Source organism: Caenorhabditis elegans, chromosome I (assembly GCF_000002985.6).
Source record: "Caenorhabditis elegans chromosome I".
NCBI classification, from domain to species: Eukaryota; Metazoa; Nematoda; class Chromadorea; order Rhabditida; family Rhabditidae; genus Caenorhabditis; species Caenorhabditis elegans.
Genome location: NC_003279.8, coordinates 1,610,112 through 1,628,585, shown reverse-complemented (window position 1 = coordinate 1,628,585; position 18,474 = coordinate 1,610,112). Strand labels below are relative to the sequence as shown.

At 33.4% G+C, this 18,474-nt stretch overlaps 2 protein-coding genes across 6 annotated transcripts; one reads left to right on the top strand and one right to left on the bottom strand.

The window, feature by feature from the left end:
* The first annotated feature begins 99 nt into the window (after nucleotides 1–99).
* bre-4 (Beta-1,4-N-acetylgalactosaminyltransferase bre-4) lies at nucleotides 100–7,272 on the top strand. 2 transcript variants are annotated; one of them, NM_058471.2, is made up of 7 exons: nucleotides 100–173; nucleotides 1,957–2,242; nucleotides 3,583–3,811; nucleotides 4,709–4,811; nucleotides 5,247–5,404; nucleotides 5,965–6,186; nucleotides 6,883–7,272. In NM_058471.2, the coding sequence occupies exons 2-7, from the start codon at nucleotides 1,981–1,983 to the stop codon at nucleotides 7,058–7,060; spliced, it is 1,152 nt and encodes a 383-aa protein (NP_490872.1). In that variant the 5' UTR covers nucleotides 100–173; nucleotides 1,957–1,980; the 3' UTR covers nucleotides 7,061–7,272. The 2 variants fall into 2 exon arrangements, with proteins under 2 accessions (NP_490872.1, NP_001370927.1); NM_001383737.2 differs by lacking the exons at nucleotides 100–173; nucleotides 1,957–2,242; nucleotides 3,583–3,811 and having other exon boundaries at nucleotides 4,702–4,811; nucleotides 6,883–7,245.
* Nucleotides 7,251–18,196, bottom strand: adpr-1 (the record flags this gene model as incomplete). Of its 4 annotated transcripts, NM_001026658.2 has the most annotated exons (8): nucleotides 7,251–8,959; nucleotides 10,618–10,753; nucleotides 12,326–12,487; nucleotides 14,691–15,109; nucleotides 16,759–16,840; nucleotides 16,992–17,100; nucleotides 17,686–18,023; nucleotides 18,083–18,196. In NM_001026658.2, 8 exons carry the CDS (start codon nucleotides 18,194–18,196, stop codon nucleotides 8,643–8,645), a joined length of 1,677 nt encoding a protein of 558 aa, NP_001021829.1. The 4 variants fall into 4 exon arrangements, with proteins under 4 accessions (NP_001021829.1, NP_001293408.1, NP_001293409.1 ...); NM_001306479.3 differs by lacking the exons at nucleotides 16,992–17,100; nucleotides 17,686–18,023; nucleotides 18,083–18,196 and having other exon boundaries at nucleotides 8,643–8,959; nucleotides 16,759–16,777; NM_001306480.3 differs by lacking the exons at nucleotides 16,759–16,840; nucleotides 16,992–17,100; nucleotides 17,686–18,023; nucleotides 18,083–18,196 and having other exon boundaries at nucleotides 8,643–8,959; nucleotides 14,691–14,975.
* Nucleotides 18,197–18,474: the final 278 nt, after the last annotated feature.

Below are 18,474 nucleotides of genomic sequence, written 5' to 3'. Positions count from 1 at the left end.
TGCTGGTGGTCTCCATTTTTCAAATCAATATATTACTTTTATATTGCTTATAAATGGCTTTTCCCCCGCCTTTAAAGTACCGGAAAATCTGGAAAAATTCGAGTTTTTCAGGCTTTTCCCCCCACCCACTCGGATTTCCAATTACTGCAGTATTCCGGACAGATCGAATGAAGGTAGAGTGATTCGACCCAAATAAACATATAAGTGTTCGTCAACAGCAGAAATTAATGATGTGTGGTGGTGGCCACGGAGAAAGCTGATACTCAGCTGGTTTTCCGAATTTTTATTAAAAATTCTATTAAAAACTGCTAAAAATTGCTTAAAAATTTTTTATCGATTAAAAATTATGAAAAACCATTAAAAACCCCAAAAAAATTCCACGGAGTTGAGATCCGCGGAATCGAAATTCACCCTAATTCCCCATTTAATTTTCCGGGAAAATTGCATTCGTAAGCGATTTTTTCCATTTTTTTTACGTAAAAATCAATAAAAATTCACAAAATCTACGTTTATAACGCAAAAACGATTTAAAAAACTTAAAAAATCCAAAAAAAATCCACAGAGTTGAGATCTGCGGAATCGAAATTCCCCATTTAATTTTCCGGGAATATCGGAGTTGTAAGCGATTTTTTACAATTTTTTACGTAAATATCAATAAAAATTCACAAAATCTACTTCTATAACGCAAAAAACCATTTAAAAATTGCCTAAAAACCGAATTTTCACTTGGAAATTCAAAATTTCCCGGATTTCAACTACCCGAAAAAAATTTGAAAAATTTCGATTTTCGAGCTAATTTTTCACGTATTTTTCATCTGATTCAGATATTTTGAGATTAAATATCGTTAAATCTTTAAAAAACATGCAAATCTGCGGAAATAAGAATTCCTGGGATTTTGTGGGGTTTCACTATGATCGCACCACTTTTTTGAGCTTTTTTTTTTCAGAAAATCACTTTTAAAATGCATATTTTCATCTGAAATTCAATTTTTACACAAAATTTGAGAAAAAAAGACTTATTATGGAGACGCAGAAAATCCACTATTCACGTGGGGTCAGAAGGTCCCATATCGGTTTGATCTACGTTGATCTACAAAAAATGCGGGAGAATAGAATAGGGTCGCATGGTTAAGAGCGTGCTGACGTCACATTTTTTCGGCCGAAAAATTCCCGCATTTTTTGTAGATCAAACCGTGATGGGACAGCCTGGCACCACGTGCCTATTTGAAATCGACATGAAAACGCGCTCCACTGCTAACGCTCCGTAAAATCAAAAATTTTCACATAAATTCGCTTTTTTTCAATTTTTTAAAATTAAAAATCATTAAGTTTCAATATAGAACAAAGAATTATACGAAAAAAAAGAAATTTCAAAAAAAAAATTTTCTCAAAATTTTTCACGTGTAACTTTTCACATTTATTGTTGACAAAGTTCAGTTTTAATCAATAATTTTTAATTTTCTTCCCCACAAAATTCTCCACGTCACACTAAAAAGGTTTGCCGATTTTTTTACCACGGTAAATTTTTTCAGTGCACTTTTGAACTACTATAAAATTGCTCCAAAAGTTACGGTTTGATCTACAAAAAAATGCGGGAATTTTTTGCCCTAAAAAATGTGACGTCAGCACGTTCTTAACCATGCGAAATCAGTTGAGAACTCTGTGCCCCTTCTCCCGCATTTTTTGTAGATCAACGTAGATCAAGCCGAAATGAGACACTCTGACACCAAGTGAAAAGCTGGTTTTATGCAGAATTTTGACGTTTTTAAAGTGTTCAGGAGTAGTTTATCATTTTGAAAGCTTTTGGGGAAAATTTGTTTTTTTTTGAAAACATTTTTTTTTTTTGAAAAAAAAATTTCAAAAAAAAAAAATTTTCCAAAAAGTTCCCAGATTATACCAACACCCTGAATATCCCAAAAACCTTAAAATTCTGCCGAAAATTGTTCATTTTTCCAGGTTCTCCACGTGCTCTCATGATCGATGGCTTTTCGTCATTTGGCAGTCGCCAGACTCAAGTCGTTGCTCGTACTTTGTGCCGTTCTTCTATTAGTTCATGCAATGATTTATAAGATTCCATCGCTTTACGAGAACCTTACTATCGGCTCCTCGACCCTTATTGCCGACGTCGACGCAATGGAGGCAGTGCTCGGGAATACGGCTTCCACTTCGGATGATCTACTTGATACGTGGAATTCCACGTTTTCACCGATTTCTGAAGTTAATCAGACTAGTTTTATGGAGGGTAAGGTTTCTAAAACTTTATTTGGAATTTTTTGGAAAAAAAATTTTTTTTTCCGAAATTTTGAAAAAAATTGAATTTTTTTCTCCAAAATCTCAAAATTCCACGTGGTGCCTGACGACTGTCCCTTTACGGTTTGATCTACAAAAAATGCGGGAATTTTTTGCCCAAAAAATGTGACCTCAGCACACGTTCTTAACCATGCAAAATCAGGTGAGAACTTCGCGCCTCTTCTCCCGCATTTTTTGTAGATCGACGTAGATCAAGCCGAAATGGGGCGCTTTGAGACCGCGTGGTATTGTAAAAAAAAAATTCCAGGAAATTTCAAAAAAAATTGGAAGTATAAAAAAGTTTTTTTTTCCAAAATTTGAAAAAATCTGAAATATTCCAAAATTCTTGCAAAATTTTTTTCTTTTTGAATTTTTTTATTTGAAAAAAAAAAACCAAATTCTGTTTTATTTTTTGGAATTAAAAAAAATAATAAATGTCCAACAATTTTCCACAAATATCCAAAAATTTGAATTTTCTCTCAAAAAAAAAAAAAGAAATTATTCAAATTGTCCACGTGGAGTACACAATTCGTCCTTTCCTTTTTCAATTTGGCCACGCCCAGAAAATGGCTAATCAGGATTTTTTTTGGGAATTTTCGAAAATTTGAATTTTTAAAAAAATTAAAAATTTTCTGTTTAAAAAAAATTAAAATTTCTTGTTTAAAAAACGCACAAACAGACAAAATTTTACACGGATCTCTGACTTCCCTCACATGTTGAAATGGAGGAGTTTGCCGAACTAGGCCAGGCCATATCTGGGGTAGATTTACGGCGCGATTTACGGCGCACTACTTTCCCAGTCCGACAGGCGATTGTCAATGGAGCGCGAAAAATTCAATGAGGAAGGCCAGAACCCCATGGTATTCTAGTTTAATAAAAAATTTTGAAAAAAAACAAATTGGAGTTCGAGAAAATTTTTGAAAATTCAGGAAAAAATTGTTGTAACTTTTTGAAATTTTATATTAAGGGAACACAAAATTCTGAGAATGCGTACTGGACAACATATTTGACGCGCAAAATATCTCGTAGCAAAAACTGCAATCATTGACTACTGTAGCGCTTGTGTCGACTTACGGCCTCGTTTGATACAGTAGTCATTTGAAAAGAATTACTGTAGTTTTCGCTACGAGATATTTTGCGCGTCAAATATGTTGTGTAATACGCATTCTCAAAATTTTCTGTTCCCATAATAAAAGTGAAAAAAATTAAATTATCTTTTAGATAAAGCGATTTTTATAAGCGTAACGATTGAGCATTAATAACCAATTTTTCAAAAAAATCCACAATTTCCAGACATTCGTCCAATCCTGTTCCCCGACAACCAGACTCTTCAATTCTGTAATCAGACACCTCCCCACCTCGTCGGACCCATCCGTGTATTCCTCGATGAGCCCGACTTCAAAACTCTCGAGAAAATCTATCCGGACACGCACGCCGGTGGACATGGAATGCCTAAGGATTGTGTTGCAAGGCATCGTGTTGCTATTATTGTGCCCTATAGAGATCGTGAAGCACATTTGAGGTAGAATTTCGAATGTCGTTCGGGTCCTGGCACGATTAACGGAATTTGAGAAATTTGAAAAAAAAATTTGAAAAAAATTTTTTTTTTTTAAATAAATTTTGAAATTTTTTTAAAAATCAAATTTTCAAACTTGACGATTCAAAAACATGTTAGGTATCATTTTGGGTCCTGGCTGAAATTACAGAATTTTCAGAAATTGAAAACTTTTTTTGGAAACGAAAAAAATTTGTTGGAAATTTTGTAAATTTTTTTTCGATTTTTTTTTAAATTTCAAAATTTCAAAATCCCCAAAACTGTCATTTTTGTCCAAAAAAAAGGAGTAAATCCACAAATTCCAATCCGCCGAATCGACCTTCCCCTATAAGTGGAATTTTGGTTCCCGGGGATTCCAACTACGCGACTTTTTCCACTGAATTTTGGGTTTTTAGCACATTTTTAGAGATAAATTTGAAGACTCAGAAGCAGAATTAAAGTAGAAATTTAGGAATTTTAGGTCCTGGCACGATTTATAAAGATTTGAAAAAATTTGAAAAGAGAATTTTTTTTGAAAATTTTGAAAAAAAGTTAAAAAAAAATTTTTTTGTCATTAATTTCCCATATTTATTCATAGCTAATATATACCTTTTTCAAAAAAATTCCCCTCACTCACGTGGTGTCAGAGTGTCTCATTTTGATCTACGTTGATCTACAAAAAATGCGGGAGAAGGGGCACAGAGTTCTCAACTGATTTCGCATGGTTAAGAACGTGCTGACGTCACATTTTTTTTGGGCAAAAAATTCCCGCATTTTTTGTAGATCAAATCCTGATGAGACAGCCTGGCACCATGTGCTCAATGGAATTCCGAACCCCGTAGATTTCAACTACCCCGATTTTCCGATTTCAGCTCTATTTTTCAGAATAATGCTCCACAATTTGCACTCGTTGCTCGCCAAACAACAATTGGACTATGCAATTTTCATTGTGGAGCAAGTGGCGAATCAGACGTTTAATCGCGGGAAAGTATGTTTATTTATTTATTTATTTTTCTCCAATTTCTAAACAATTGGAGGAAAAATGATATATACTTTGGGGTCCCGGTGACGTCACGCGTGGCCGTGGCCTAAAAAAATCAAAAATAGGGTAGGGGGACCCCACGTGGTGTCAGGCTGTCCCAATACAGTCTGATCTACAAAAAATGCGGGAATTTTTTCCCAAATTGTGACGTCATCACGCTCTTAATTATGCAAAATCAGTTGGAAACTCTGCGTCTCACCTATTTTTCGAAGATCAAAGCGAAATGGGACTTTTTGACTCCACGTGGGACCCCTCTGACGTCACGCGTGGCCGTGGCCTAAAAATATCAAAAATAGAGTTGGGGGACCCATCTGACGTCATTCGTGACATCATAGAGGGCCGCCGCGGCCTAGAATCCTCCAAATATAAAAATTCTTCCAGCTAATGAACGTTGGATACGACGTAGCATCACGCCTCTACCCATGGCAGTGCTTCATCTTTCATGATGTCGATTTACTGCCCGAAGATGACCGTAACCTGTACACGTGTCCAATTCAACCACGTCATATGAGTGTAGCGATCGATAAATTCAATTATAAGTAGGTTTTTTTCTGCATAAAAATTTTCAAAAAAATCTGAAAAAAATCGATTCCAACTTTTCAAAGTTCTGGCCTTCCTCATTGAATTTTTCGCGCTCCATTGACAATCGCCCGCAGGACAACGCGTGGGTAAGTCGTGTACTCCACACGGACAAATACATTTAGTTTTGCAACTAAAATCGAGCCGCGACGCGACACGCAACGCGCCGTAAATCTACTGAGCCAAAATAGCCTAGTTCGGCGAAAACTCTTCCATTTTAATTTATGAGGGAAGCAAGTAATTGATTGAAATGGAAGAGTTTTTGCTGAACTAGGCCATTTTGGCTCGGCCATATCTGGTGTAGATTTACGGCGCGTTGCGTGCCGCGTCGCGGTTTGATTTTACTTGTAAAACTAAATGTATTTGTCCGTGTGGAGTACACGACACTTTCCCACGCGTTGTCCGGCGGGCGATTGGCAATGGAGCGCGAAAAATTCAATGAGGAAGGCCGGAACCCCGTTTTAATACATTTTTCGAAAAAAAAAATCACAAAAAATTGAGAATTTAAACTTTTTTGCAGACTTCCATATTCGGCGATCTTCGGCGGAATCAGTGCACTAACAAAAGATCACCTGAAGAAAATCAATGGATTTTCGAATGATTTTTGGGGTTGGGGCGGAGAGGACGACGATTTGGCGACGAGAACATCGATGGCTGGACTGAAAGTTTCAAGATATCCGACACAAATTGCACGATATAAAATGATTAAGCACTCGACGGAAGCGACGAATCCAGTTAATAAGTACGGAGAAAGAAATTATCGATTTTTTGGCGCAAAATTTGTCGAAATCGGATGAAAACTAACGATTTTGTGGAAAAATCGAAAAAAAAACAACAAAAAAAATCGATATAATTTTTGGTAGAAATTCGATTTTTTAAAAGAAAATCGATAATTTTATTGGTTTTTTGAAGAAAAATCGATAAATTTATTGATTTTCGAAAAAAATCGATAATTTTATTGATTTTTAAAGAAAAATCGATAATTTTATTGATTTTTAAAGAAAAATCGATAATTTTATTGATTTTTGATTTAAAAAAGCGATAATTTTATAGGTTTTTTTAATTTTAAAAAAATCGATAATTTTATTGATTTTTTCGTAAAAAGTCGATGACTTTTATTGATTTTTGAAAAAAAAAATCAATAATTTTTTTTTGATTATTGAAGAAAAATCGATAATTTTTATTTATTTTTTCGTAAAAAAGTCGATGACTTTTATTGATTTTTGAAAAAAAAAATCATTAATTTTTTTTCTTATTTTTGAAGAAAAATCGATAATTTTTATTGATTTTTGGAAAAAAATCAATAATTTTTTGATAGAAAATCGATTTTTTTTAAAATCGATAATTTTATAGATCTTCGGAGAAAAAAGTAGAGATTTTTATTGATTTTTAAGCTAAAAATCTAAAATTTTTGCACCTAAAAATTATTTCGTTCCAGATGCCGCTACAAAATAATGGGCCAAACGAAGCGCCGATGGACACGTGACGGCCTAAGCAATCTGAAGTATAAGCTCGTAAATCTGGAATTGAAGCCTCTCTACACTCGAGCCGTCGTCGATTTGCTCGAAAAAGACTGCCGCCGGGAGCTGCGAAGGGACTTTCCAACGTGTTTTTAGGCCCTTTTAGGCTTTTAGGCCCAATTTATTCAGTTTTTAGCCATCATAATCATCTCAAATTTCTCCAAATTCTTCTTGCCGGGTTGTCATTTGTTTTTGCTTCTTCTAATGCTTTTTCCTCTTTTTTTCCAATTTTTTGTGTCCAAAAATTTGAATTCTTCGGGTTATTCCAACAACAACAAAAAAAAAAAAAATTTATTTAATTAATTATGTTCAGTTCTACACGATTTTTCGGAGGGTTCTACACATGAGAAAATGGGGGACAGAGAGAAAAAAGAGCACATTTTTACAGGTATTTTCAACAAAAAAAAATTAAACAGAATACTGGTGGGTCTCGCAGCGATTTTTGAATTTTTTAAATAATTTTTTTTTTTGAAAAATTGTCGATTTTTATGAAATTCCAATCATTTTTCAAAGTTTCGCAAAATTTTCAAATTTCTTAAAGCCATAATCCGAGATTTGTCGGTTTTTTTTTTTGAAAAAATCCGATTTTTGCAAATTTTCCGGCTCAAAACAGAGAAATCGGTAAAAAAATTACAAAATTCCCAATAAGTGGGGTTTTGTTGGAATTTTTTTAGTTTGAAATTTGGAAAAAAACTCAAATTTTGGAGAAAATTGCTAAAAAATAATCGCTGCGAGACCCAAAAAAATTAATGCCAAAAAAGGTGCATTTTGACTGAAATTTGGAGCAAATTTTAAGCAATTTCAGAAAAAAAAATTTTTTCTAAAATTTAAAAAATTGCTCGAAATTTCTGTCAAAATTCATTTCTTTTTTGGCATTTTTTTGCGTATCACAGCGATTTTTAAGAAATTTTCTCCAAAATTTGAATTTTTTCGAAAAATAAAAAATGCCAAAAAATGAATTTGACGGAAATTTGCTCTGGAAAATTCCTTTAAAAAAAATAAACTTAATTTTAAAATTCAATTTAAAATTATTGATTTTTCGGCAAAATTTAGAAAAGTCAATAATTTAATTTAAAATTATTGATTTTTCGGAAAAATTCAGAAAAATCGATAATTTAATTTAAAATTATTGGTTTTTCGGCAAAATTTAGAAAAATCGATAATTAAATTTAAAATTATTGATTTTTCGAAAAAATTTTAAAAAATCGATAATTAAATTTGAAATTATCGATTTTTCGGCATAATTTAGAAAAATCGATAAGTAAATTTAAAATTATTGATTTTTCGGAAAAATTTAGAAAAATCGATCATTTAATTTAAAATTATTGATTTTTCGGAAAAATTTAGAAAAATCGATAATTTAATTTAAAATTATTGATTTTTCGGCAAAATTTAGAAAAATCGATAATTACATTTAAAATTATTGATTTTTCGAAAAAATTTAAAAAAATCGATAATTAAATTTGAAATTATCGATTTTTCGGCATAATTTAGAAAAATTGATAATTTAATTTAAAATTATTGATTTTTCGGAAAAATTTAGAAAAATTGATAATCTAATTTAAAATTATTGATTTTTCGGCAAAATTTAGAAAAGTCAATAATTAAAAAAAAAAAATTTAAAGCCGCTGCGAGACCCAATTTGAATTTCAAAAAAGCTGGAAAAATCAGAAAAAATTTAAGATTGAACACATTGCGAGTTGTCCCGTGCCAAATCTCTCAGCATATGCAAATGTATTCTTCCACCCATCCCGTCGGCTCGTTTCTCCATAAATTCATAAGGATCCTCGACTCGACGGCTCAAAAAAGCATCGGGACGTTCTAAAATCGGTTGCCACAGGAGAATATCGTCATCGATTCCCGCCGTGGCAATCATAAATTGATCAGGATGTGGTTGACAGATATTGAGAATATGATCGTCCGCTTCGAAGATTCCTTGAATTTTTGACGTATCGCGATTCCAGATGTACATATGACCGCAGTCAGAACCGGCGACTGAAAAAATTGAATTTTTTTTGTTGGAAAATTTGAAAAAAAAATTGCCGAGAATTTGCCGGTTTGCCAGTTTGCCGGAAATTTTAAATTCCGACAAATTGCCAATTTGCCATTTTGCCGATTTGCCAAAAATTTCCAATTCCGGAAATTTTTCGTTTTTCCAATTTGCCGGAAATGTTCAATTCCGGTAGTTTGCCGATTTGCCAGAAATTTTAAATTCCGGCAACTTGCCGATTTGCCGGAAATTTTCAATTCCGGCAACTTGCCGATTTGCCGGAAATTCGGCAAATCGGCAATTTGTCGTTTTGCCGATTTGCCGGAAATGTTCAATTCCGGTAGTTTGCCGATTTGCCAGAAATTTTAAATTCCGGCAACTTGCCGATTTGCCGGAAATTTTCAATTCCGGTAATTTACCGATTTGCCGGAAATTTTCGATTCCGGCAATTTGACGGTTTTGCGATTTGCCTGAAATTTCCAATTCCGGCAATTTATCGTTTTGCCGATTTGCCGGAAATTTTAAATTCGTACAAATTGTTGTTTTGCCAGTTTTCCGGAAACTTTCCATTCCGGCAATTTGACGATTTGCCGATTTACCGGAAATTTTCAATTCCGGCAAATTGTCGTTTTGCCAAATTGCCGGAAATTTCCAATTCCGGCAAATTGCCGATTTGCCGGCAATTGTTTATTCCGGCAATTTGTCGTTCTGCCAGTTTGCCGGAAATTTCCAATTCCGACAATTTGTCGTTTTGCCGACTTGCCGGAAATTTTAAATTCCGGCAATTTGTCGTTTTGCCAGTTTGCCGGAAACTTTCCATTCCGGCAATTTGACGATTTACCGGAAGTTTTCAATTCCGGCAAATTGTTTATTCCGGCAATCTGTCGTTTTGCCAGTTTGCCGAAAATTTTCAATTCGGGCCAATTTGCCATTTTGCCAATTTGCGGGAAATTTTTAATTCCGGCAATTTGTCATTTTGGCATCTTTCCGGAAATTTTCAATTCGGGCAATTTGCAGTTTTACCGATTTGCCGAAAACAATCAATTCCGGCAATTTACCGATTTGCCGGAAATTTTAAATCGGGAAAACTGCCTTTTTCTGGCAAATTCTGCAATTTGCCAGTGTTTCGGAAATTTTCAATTCCGGCAATTTGTCGTTTTGCCAGTTTCGACGAATTGCCGGTTTGCCCGAAATTTTCATTTTCGGGAGTTTGCCGACTTGCCGGAAATTTTAAATTCCGGAAAATTTGTCGTTTTGCCAAATTGCCGAAGATTTTTTAATTCCGGCAAATTGCCGATTTGCCGGCAATTCTTTATTCCGGCAATTTGTCGTTTTGCCAGTTTGCCGAAAAGTTTCAATTCGGGCCAATTTGCGGGAAATTTTTAATTCCGGCAATTTGTCATTTTGGCATCTTTCCGGAAATTTTCAATTCGGGCAATTTGCTATTTAACTTTATTAAAGTTTTTTTTTTACTTTTTTTTTCCAAAATTTGACGAAAACATGCAACTTTTGGCGAGTTTTTTCCAAAATTAAAAATACTATATTTTTTTTAAATTTATTAATTTTTTTTTTGAAAATTGAAATATTCCGAAAAAAATCTGTTTTTTGCTAAACTTGTAAAAATAGGTTTTTTTTTCGCTAATTTTTTCTATAAAAAACGAACTAATATATTGATCTCTTGAACCAAAAAAATTTGCTTCTTTAATATCTGTCTGATGATTTGTACTTCCACCATATCTCTCCTGATAATCTACAACACCTTCTGGAGCAACAAGTTCCGGGCGGTCGTTTGGAGTAAGCTGAAAAATTTGGCAAATAAAATAATAAAATAATTATATTCTGAGAAAAAATTGCCTGAAAATTCAAAATTCCTGGAAAAATTTCAGTGAAAACTCGGCGGAAAATTCAACTTTTTTGAGTAAAAATTTTGGCGAAAATGCAGTTTTTGGGAGAGTTTTTCAACCGCAAACTCAAATTTTTTGAGAAACATTTTGGGGAAAACTCAAATTTTCTGCGAAAATTTCGGCAGAAAATTCAACTTTTTTGGGGAAAATTTTTCCGGAAAATTAAAATTTAAATAAAAAAGTTTTCCCATAAATTTTTAAAAATCAAATAACTTCTGAATAGTTTTAAAAATTGTCTAAATTTCAGATATTTTTGGAACTATCTTTAAAGAAAATCTGAAAAATTTCGAAAATTTCTATAAAAACCCATTCTATATTGTTTCAAGTGAAATTTTTCAGTGTTTTTAAAGGTGGTGAAGTCGAATTTTTTTAAATTGCTTTATTAGACTTAAAATTGTCTGAAAACACCGAATTTCATAATGAAACTTCACAAAAAAATTCCAAAAATTTTTTATGGCCGGGCAAAATTTCAAAAAAGAAATTTTCGAAATTTTTCAGATTTTCTTTAAAGATAGTTCCAAAAATATCTGAAATTTAGACAATTTTTAAAACTATTCAGAAGTTATTTGATTTTTAAAAATTTATGGGAAAACTTTTTTATTTAAATTTTAATTTTCCGGAAAAATTTTCCCCAAAAAAGTTGAATTTTCTGCCGAAATTTTCGCAGAAAATTTGAGTTTTCGGTTGAAAAATTCTCCCAAAAACTGCATTTTCGCCAAAATTTTTACTCAAAAAAGTTGAATTTTCCACCGAATTTTCACTGAAATTTTTCCAGGAATTTTGAATTTTCAGGCAATTTTTTCTCAGAAAAGTTTAATTTACCGGCCAAAAAATTCTCAGAAAAAATTGAATTTTCTCCCGAAATTCTCTTAGAAAATTTAAGTTTTCCCCCAAAATGTTTCTCAAAAAAATTGAATTTTCCGCCAAAATTTGTACGCAAAAAAGTTGAATTTTCGGTCAAAAAATTATTTAAAAAATTGAATTTCCCGGTTGAAAAATTCTCAGAGAAATTAATTTTTCCGCCAAAATGTTTCCAGGAATTTTGAATTTTCCGCCACAATTTTTACTCAAAAAATTTGAATTTTCCGGCTAAATTCTCCCAAAAATTGCATTTTCCGCCACAATTTTTCTCAAAAAACTTGAATTTCCATGTTAAAATTTCCTCAAAAAAGTTGAATTTTCTGCAGAAATTTTTCTCAGAAAATTTGAATTTTTGGCCAAATTTTCCTAGAAAATTTGAATTTTTGGCCAAATTTTTTTTCTAAAAAAATTTGAATTTCCCGGTTAAAATTTCCCCAAAACAGTTGAATTTTCAGCCGAAATTTTCAGCAAAAATTCTCAGAAAAAGTGAATTTCACACCAAAATTTTCACTCAAAAAATTGCATTTTTCGGTTCAAATTTTCTTGGAAAACTGGAATTTTTCAGAAAATTATTTTTTTTCCAAATTCTCGAAAACCCTCCCTCACCGCCTCAACATCCTCTTCCATTTTCTCAATAGCCGTATCATTTGGGTACCATTCTTTAAACTTTTGCACACATTTTCTCGCCAATCCGATATGTTCCATAGTTGTGAAGCTTTTGATCAGTCTGAGCAAAGCTTTCGAGTTTCCGCGATGAATTTCCAGTGCCTGAATGAAATTTGAAATGAATGATTTTTTTTAATTTTTAAATGTTTTTTGCCCAAAAAAACCATCTTTTAATTTTTTTTTTCGAAAAAATCAATTTTTTTAAATTAGAAGGGAAAAAGTTTTTTGTTTTAATTTTGAGCTATGAGAAAACTAAAAATTATTACAGGAAGAGAAAACTCTGAGAATGCGTACTGGACAACATATTTGACGCGCAAAATATCTCGTAGCGAAAACTGCAATCATTGACTACTGTAGCGCTCTTGTGTCGATTTACGGGCTCTATTTACGAAATGGAATTCTTTAATAGATTCCAAATTTTCCCCTGATTCCGAATATCGATGTGAAAAAATTCAAAAAAATTTCCCTGATTTTATATTTAAGCTTGCAATCGCTTGTGCCCCGGCATCACTTTTTTAAATACGCGCCCGAAAAAAATTCACATTGGAGCGCGCTTTGCTTTTTTTCATTTAAATTTTTTATTTATTTTTCGCCGAATTCAGATTTTTTAAACCAGTTTTATTCATTTTTGTCCAAAAAAAAAGCCGATGAAAAATCAACAAAAATTAATGAAACTGGTTTTAAAAAATTGAATTCCGCGAAAAATAAATAAAATAAATATTTATAAATGAAGAAAATCAAAGCGCGCTCCAATGTGATTTTTGTTTGGGCGCGTATTTAAAAAAGTGATGCCGGGGCACAAGCGATTGCGAGCTTAAAAATAAAATCAGGGAAATTTTTTTGAATTTTTTCACATCGATATTCGGAATCAGGGGAAAATTTGGAATCTATTAAATCTATTTTCCAAATTTCAGTACTCCATGATTTTTCGAATTAAAAAAATCAATAATTTGAATCGCTTTTCAATTTTGAAAAAAACACCAAGAAACTTAATTGAAAAATGTAGAATATCAAATTTTAACCTTTTTGTTGGAAATTATCGATTTTTTGAAAATTTTTGGTGGAATTTTTTCCTGGAATGATGATTTATATCCGAATTACTGGATTCGTTAAAAATAAATATTTAAAAAAATTCTTTCAAAAAAAAGAAAAAAAAATCAGTAGTTTGGTTTAGAATTTATAGGTTTAAAATATTTTATAGTTTTCGATACTTCCACAATTCAAGCCTTTTTGGAAAAAAATCAATTCGAATTTTTTATCGATTTTTTTTACAAATAGTATCAATGAATCGCTTTTCAATTTTGAAAAGCACACACCAAGAAACTCAGTTGAAAAATATAGAATATCAATTTTTAGCTTTTTTGTTGGAATTCAACGATTTTGTTCGATTTTTTCGAGAAAAATTCGAATTTTCAATTAAAAATCCTTTTTTTTTCTTCGATTTTTCGATTTTTCGATTTTTCGATTCTCAAAAAAAAATCGATAATCCTTCTCTCAACTTTTCTCACTGCAACTTTTTCCTCACGAGGGACGAGGAAAAGTGGTTTCTAGGCCATGGCCGAGGGGCCGACAAGTTTCAGCGGCCATTTATCTTGCTTTGTTTTCCGCCTGTTTTCTTTCGTTCTTCATCGATTTTTTTCGTTTTTTCTTATTAAAACTGATAAATAAATATTTTTTGCAGATGCTAAAACAATTTCCAAGTAAAAAATCATGTATTCAGTGGGCAAGCAGCGGTGAAAGTGGGCAATGTAATATGATGGATTACGGGAATACAAAACCTAAACTTTTTCCCAAACATGATACATATGCTGCTTAAATTCTGAAACTACCTGATTTTCATAACGAGACCGCTGAAAAAGTTTTGAGGTTTCCAAAATTCAACTTTTTTGGTGAAAAAGTCAAGATTTTCGCACAAAAAGTTGAATTTTGAAAATCTCAAAACTTTTTCAGCGGTCTCGTTATGAAAATCAGGTAATTTAAGCATCTAAGCATCATATGTATCATGTTTCAGAAAAAGTTTAGGTTTTGTATTCCCGTAATCCATCATATCGCATTGACCACTTTCACCGCTGCTTGCCCACTGAATACATAATTTTTTTACTTGGAAATTGTTTAAGCATCTGCAAAAAGTATTTATTTATCAGTTTTAATAAGAAAAAACGGGGGAAAAAGCTGTGAAAAACGAAAGAAAACAGGCGGAAAACAAAGCAAGATAAATGGCCGCTGAAACTTGTCGGCCCCTCGGCCATGGCCTAGAAACCACTTTTCCTCGTCCCTCGTGAGGAAAAAGTTGCAGTGCTCTAACCTTAATGCAATCTCTAACACATGCATAAGTATCTCCACGTTGGCGGCGGAGCAGTAGAGCCGTTGCTCGATTCGAATGACAAACACTCAAAAATGCACGGTGATCCTGGTGGGACTCCCGATCATCATTTCGATAAATAAGATCCGAATAAAAATCGATAGCCTTCGCGAAATGTTTCTCTCGAATTGCAGTTGAACCAATTTCCCGTAGATCCGGATATGGAAGAGCTCCTGATGTGATCACCGGCTCTCTAGGCAATTCCATAACCGAATGAAATCTATCCATATACTTTGGATCCAGCTCCGCGTCAACTGAGAATACATATACACCACCACCTCCACCGTGATTCACGACTACTTCGGTGCCACGTTTGTTGAATGCCACGTGGGTTGCGTGATAGGCATACGTGTTTGCGCCCACTGGAAAAAAAAATTGGAAATTTATGGGAAAATTTGAGAAAAAAAAAACTAATTTTACTTAAAATGAAACTAAAAAGTTATTGATTTTTCGATAAAATTTGGAAAAATCGATAATTAAATTTGAAATTATTATTGGAAAAATTGATGGAAAAATTGACATTTTTCTGAGTTCGAATTGGTGGTTTTTAGTTTAAAATTTTGGGAAAAATCAACACGGATTTCTGGCTTCGCTCATAAATTGAAATGGATACATTTAGTTTTAACTAAAATCGAGCCGCGACGCGACACGCAACGCGCCGTAAATCTACCCCAGAAATGGCGTAGTTCGGCTAAAACTCTTCCATTTCAACTTATGCGGCAAGCCAGAAATCCGTGCTCGAAAATTTGAAAAACTTTTCGGAAATTTCAAAAATCAGAAATTTTCTGAAAATTCCACAATATTTTTTTTAATTTCTGAGAATTTGAAAATTCCAGAAAATCCCAAAAAATCGAATTTCGTCTGAAAGCTCCAAAAATGTCTAAAAATCTTTTAGAAAAGACTGAACTTTATTTTACAAAATTTCGCTACTTTTTTTTCCAATTTTTTGAGATAAAAAACGAAATTTCAGCAATTTCGGAAAAAAAAAATTTGAATTTTTTAAAGGTATTTCCAAGTTTTTTCTTATAAATTGAAATGGAAGAGTTTTTGCCGAACTAGGCCATTTTGGCTCGGCCATATCTGGGGTAGATTTACGGCGCGTTGCGTGTCGCGTCGCGGCTCGATTATAGTTGTAAAACTAAATGTAATTGTCCGTGTGGGGTACACGACACTTTCCCACGCGTTATTTGGCAGACGATTGTCAATGGAGCGCGGAAGAGTCAATGAATGAGGAAGGCCAGAAAAAATTTGAAATTTTTAGGAAATTTAGGATTTAAAAAAATCAATATTACTTTTTTTTTGCAAAGTCGATATAAAATGTTTTGAAAAATGAATATCATGGGATTCTGGTCTTCCTCTTCAAATGTTTCGCGCTCCATTGACAATCGCCTGCCGGACAACGCGTGGGAAAGTGCCGTGTACTCCACACGGACAAACACATTTAGTTTTACAACTAGAATCGAGCCGCGATGCGATATTAATTGAAAATAAATTTTAAAAAAAGAAAATGATTGAAATTTTTTCACTAAAGCTGGAATTATTCATTTATTTTTTTGGATAATTTTGATAAAATCGATTATTAAATTTGGAATTATCGATTTTTGGAAAAAAAATTAGTGTTAAAAAAAAAACTGATAAAAAATCGATTTTAACTCAAATTGAAACCAAAAAGTTATTGATTTTTTGAAAAAATTTTAAAAGATCGATTAATATCACTAATATTAAAAGAATTTTTCAAAACTAAAACTGGAATTATCGATTTTTTTTTTGGAAAAATTTGGAAAAATCGATTTTTCGGCAAAATTTTAGGAAAATTGATATTTATTCGGATTTTCATAAAATTTTTTGAGAGTTTCAGGTTTGTATTTCAATCAAAAAACCATTTTTTTTATACAAAACTCAAATTATTTTTGAATTTTGTGTGTAGTTTTGCGGTCGCTTTTCCCCGAATAACCATTTTGTGGGCGTGGCCACTCCGCCCCCCAGTCACTCAGCCCATTTCCTGGCTTACATGGTGAAAATGTGAGCATTGGAGCATTCAAATTACGCCGATCGTACAGTCTCACAGCGGTCTCGTCGAATCCAACTACAATCTGAAAAAAAAAACAATTTTTTTTGAAAAAAGCTATTACACATTCTTTTAAAGGCGCATGAGTCTCGCCGCCACGAAAATTGTCAATTTTAAAGTTTTAGAGCTTCAAAATAGTGGATTTCGCGGCGAGACCTATATTCAAAAATTTTTACCAAATTTGGCCTAGCTTCCGACACGGCCACCGATTTTGCGTCGTGGAATTCTCGGTCAGCAGTATGGCGGATAATTACTTCGGGATTCTCGGTTCGAGTGTCGAATTGTCTGAAAATCAAAATTTTAGGCTCCGCTCACATTTTGAAAAGGCGCCGCGCGATTTTTGAAAAAAACATTTTTTGCAATTTTTTTTTGGCAACTTTGTCAAAAAATATCAAATTCTTGGGAAAATGACAAAAGTGCGCGCACACCTTGCAAAAAGTAGGCGGAGCCTAAATTGGGTAATTTTTAGATTTTTTTCAAATTTTAAAGTTCAAAGTTTGTGAATTCACAGTTTTGTTAAGATTTTTTAGCAAAAGTTTCAGAAAAATTTAATGTTTTTGTCAGAACGGCAAAAGTGCGCGCACATCTTGCAAAAAGGGGCGGAGCCTAAGTTGTGTGTTTTTTGTAACTTTTAGGCTCAAAGTTTGTGAATTCTCAGTTTTGTTAAGAATTTTTAGCTTAAAGTTCGAAAAAATTCAATTTTTCGGTGGAATTTCAAAATTTTGGGACAAATGGCAAAAGTGTGCGCACACCTTGCAAAAAATGGGCGGAGCCTCAAAAAATGGACTTTTAGGACAATTTTTTAAGGTTTCTTCGTGATTTTAGAGGAATTTTCAGCGAATTTTCAGATTTTAACACGAAAAAACTCACTGAACTCCATTATCACACTCAACAGCGGCCCAAAAAAGTGTGGGATCGTGCTCAACAGTGCAAATTCGCTTAACCCTTCCATCGAGCTCCCATTTTTTACACGTGCTCGCTTCAATATCATGCAAAGCCACAACCCGATCGGCGGCGCCCGTCACCAGCTTCTGATCGCCGGAATTTTGGAGAAATTCGACTGCGAATACGTTTCCCTCGTGTCCGGTCACTAGATTATGGATTTCTCTGCCGGATTTCCAGATTTTCACATTTCGATCGTCGGATCCGGACGCCAGCAGTGCGCCCGTCTTGTTCCAACGCAGTGTGTTCACGCATCCCGAGTGGCCCTGCAGAAAAATTTGGGTTTTTTGTGGTTTTTTGCCGATTTTTGTGGGAAATTCTATACTTCTAGCATGTGAAACGACTCCAACGAGTCGACAAGCCGATCCTCGTTCAAAATATCCGGGAAAAGCGGCCCAAATCTCAGGTTTTCATATCGTCGCTCGAGAGCGCTGATCATGCCTGTAATTTTAACGGTTTTTTAGGGTTTTTAAGGCTTTTCGTCATTCAAATAAAGAATTTTCTTCAATTTTTCAGCAAAATTCAGTTAAAAAATCGACTTAAAACCGGCGAAAACCGACTGGAAACTCTGAAAATCTGAAAATCCACAAAAAACAATAATCTCAAATGTCGTAATATTCGGTGTTTGGTCCGCAGACACCGTCACGTCAGAATGCACACTCTCGAGTTTTCTAATTATTTATTTTTATTTTTGCAAAATTTTGCTCATTTTCAAGC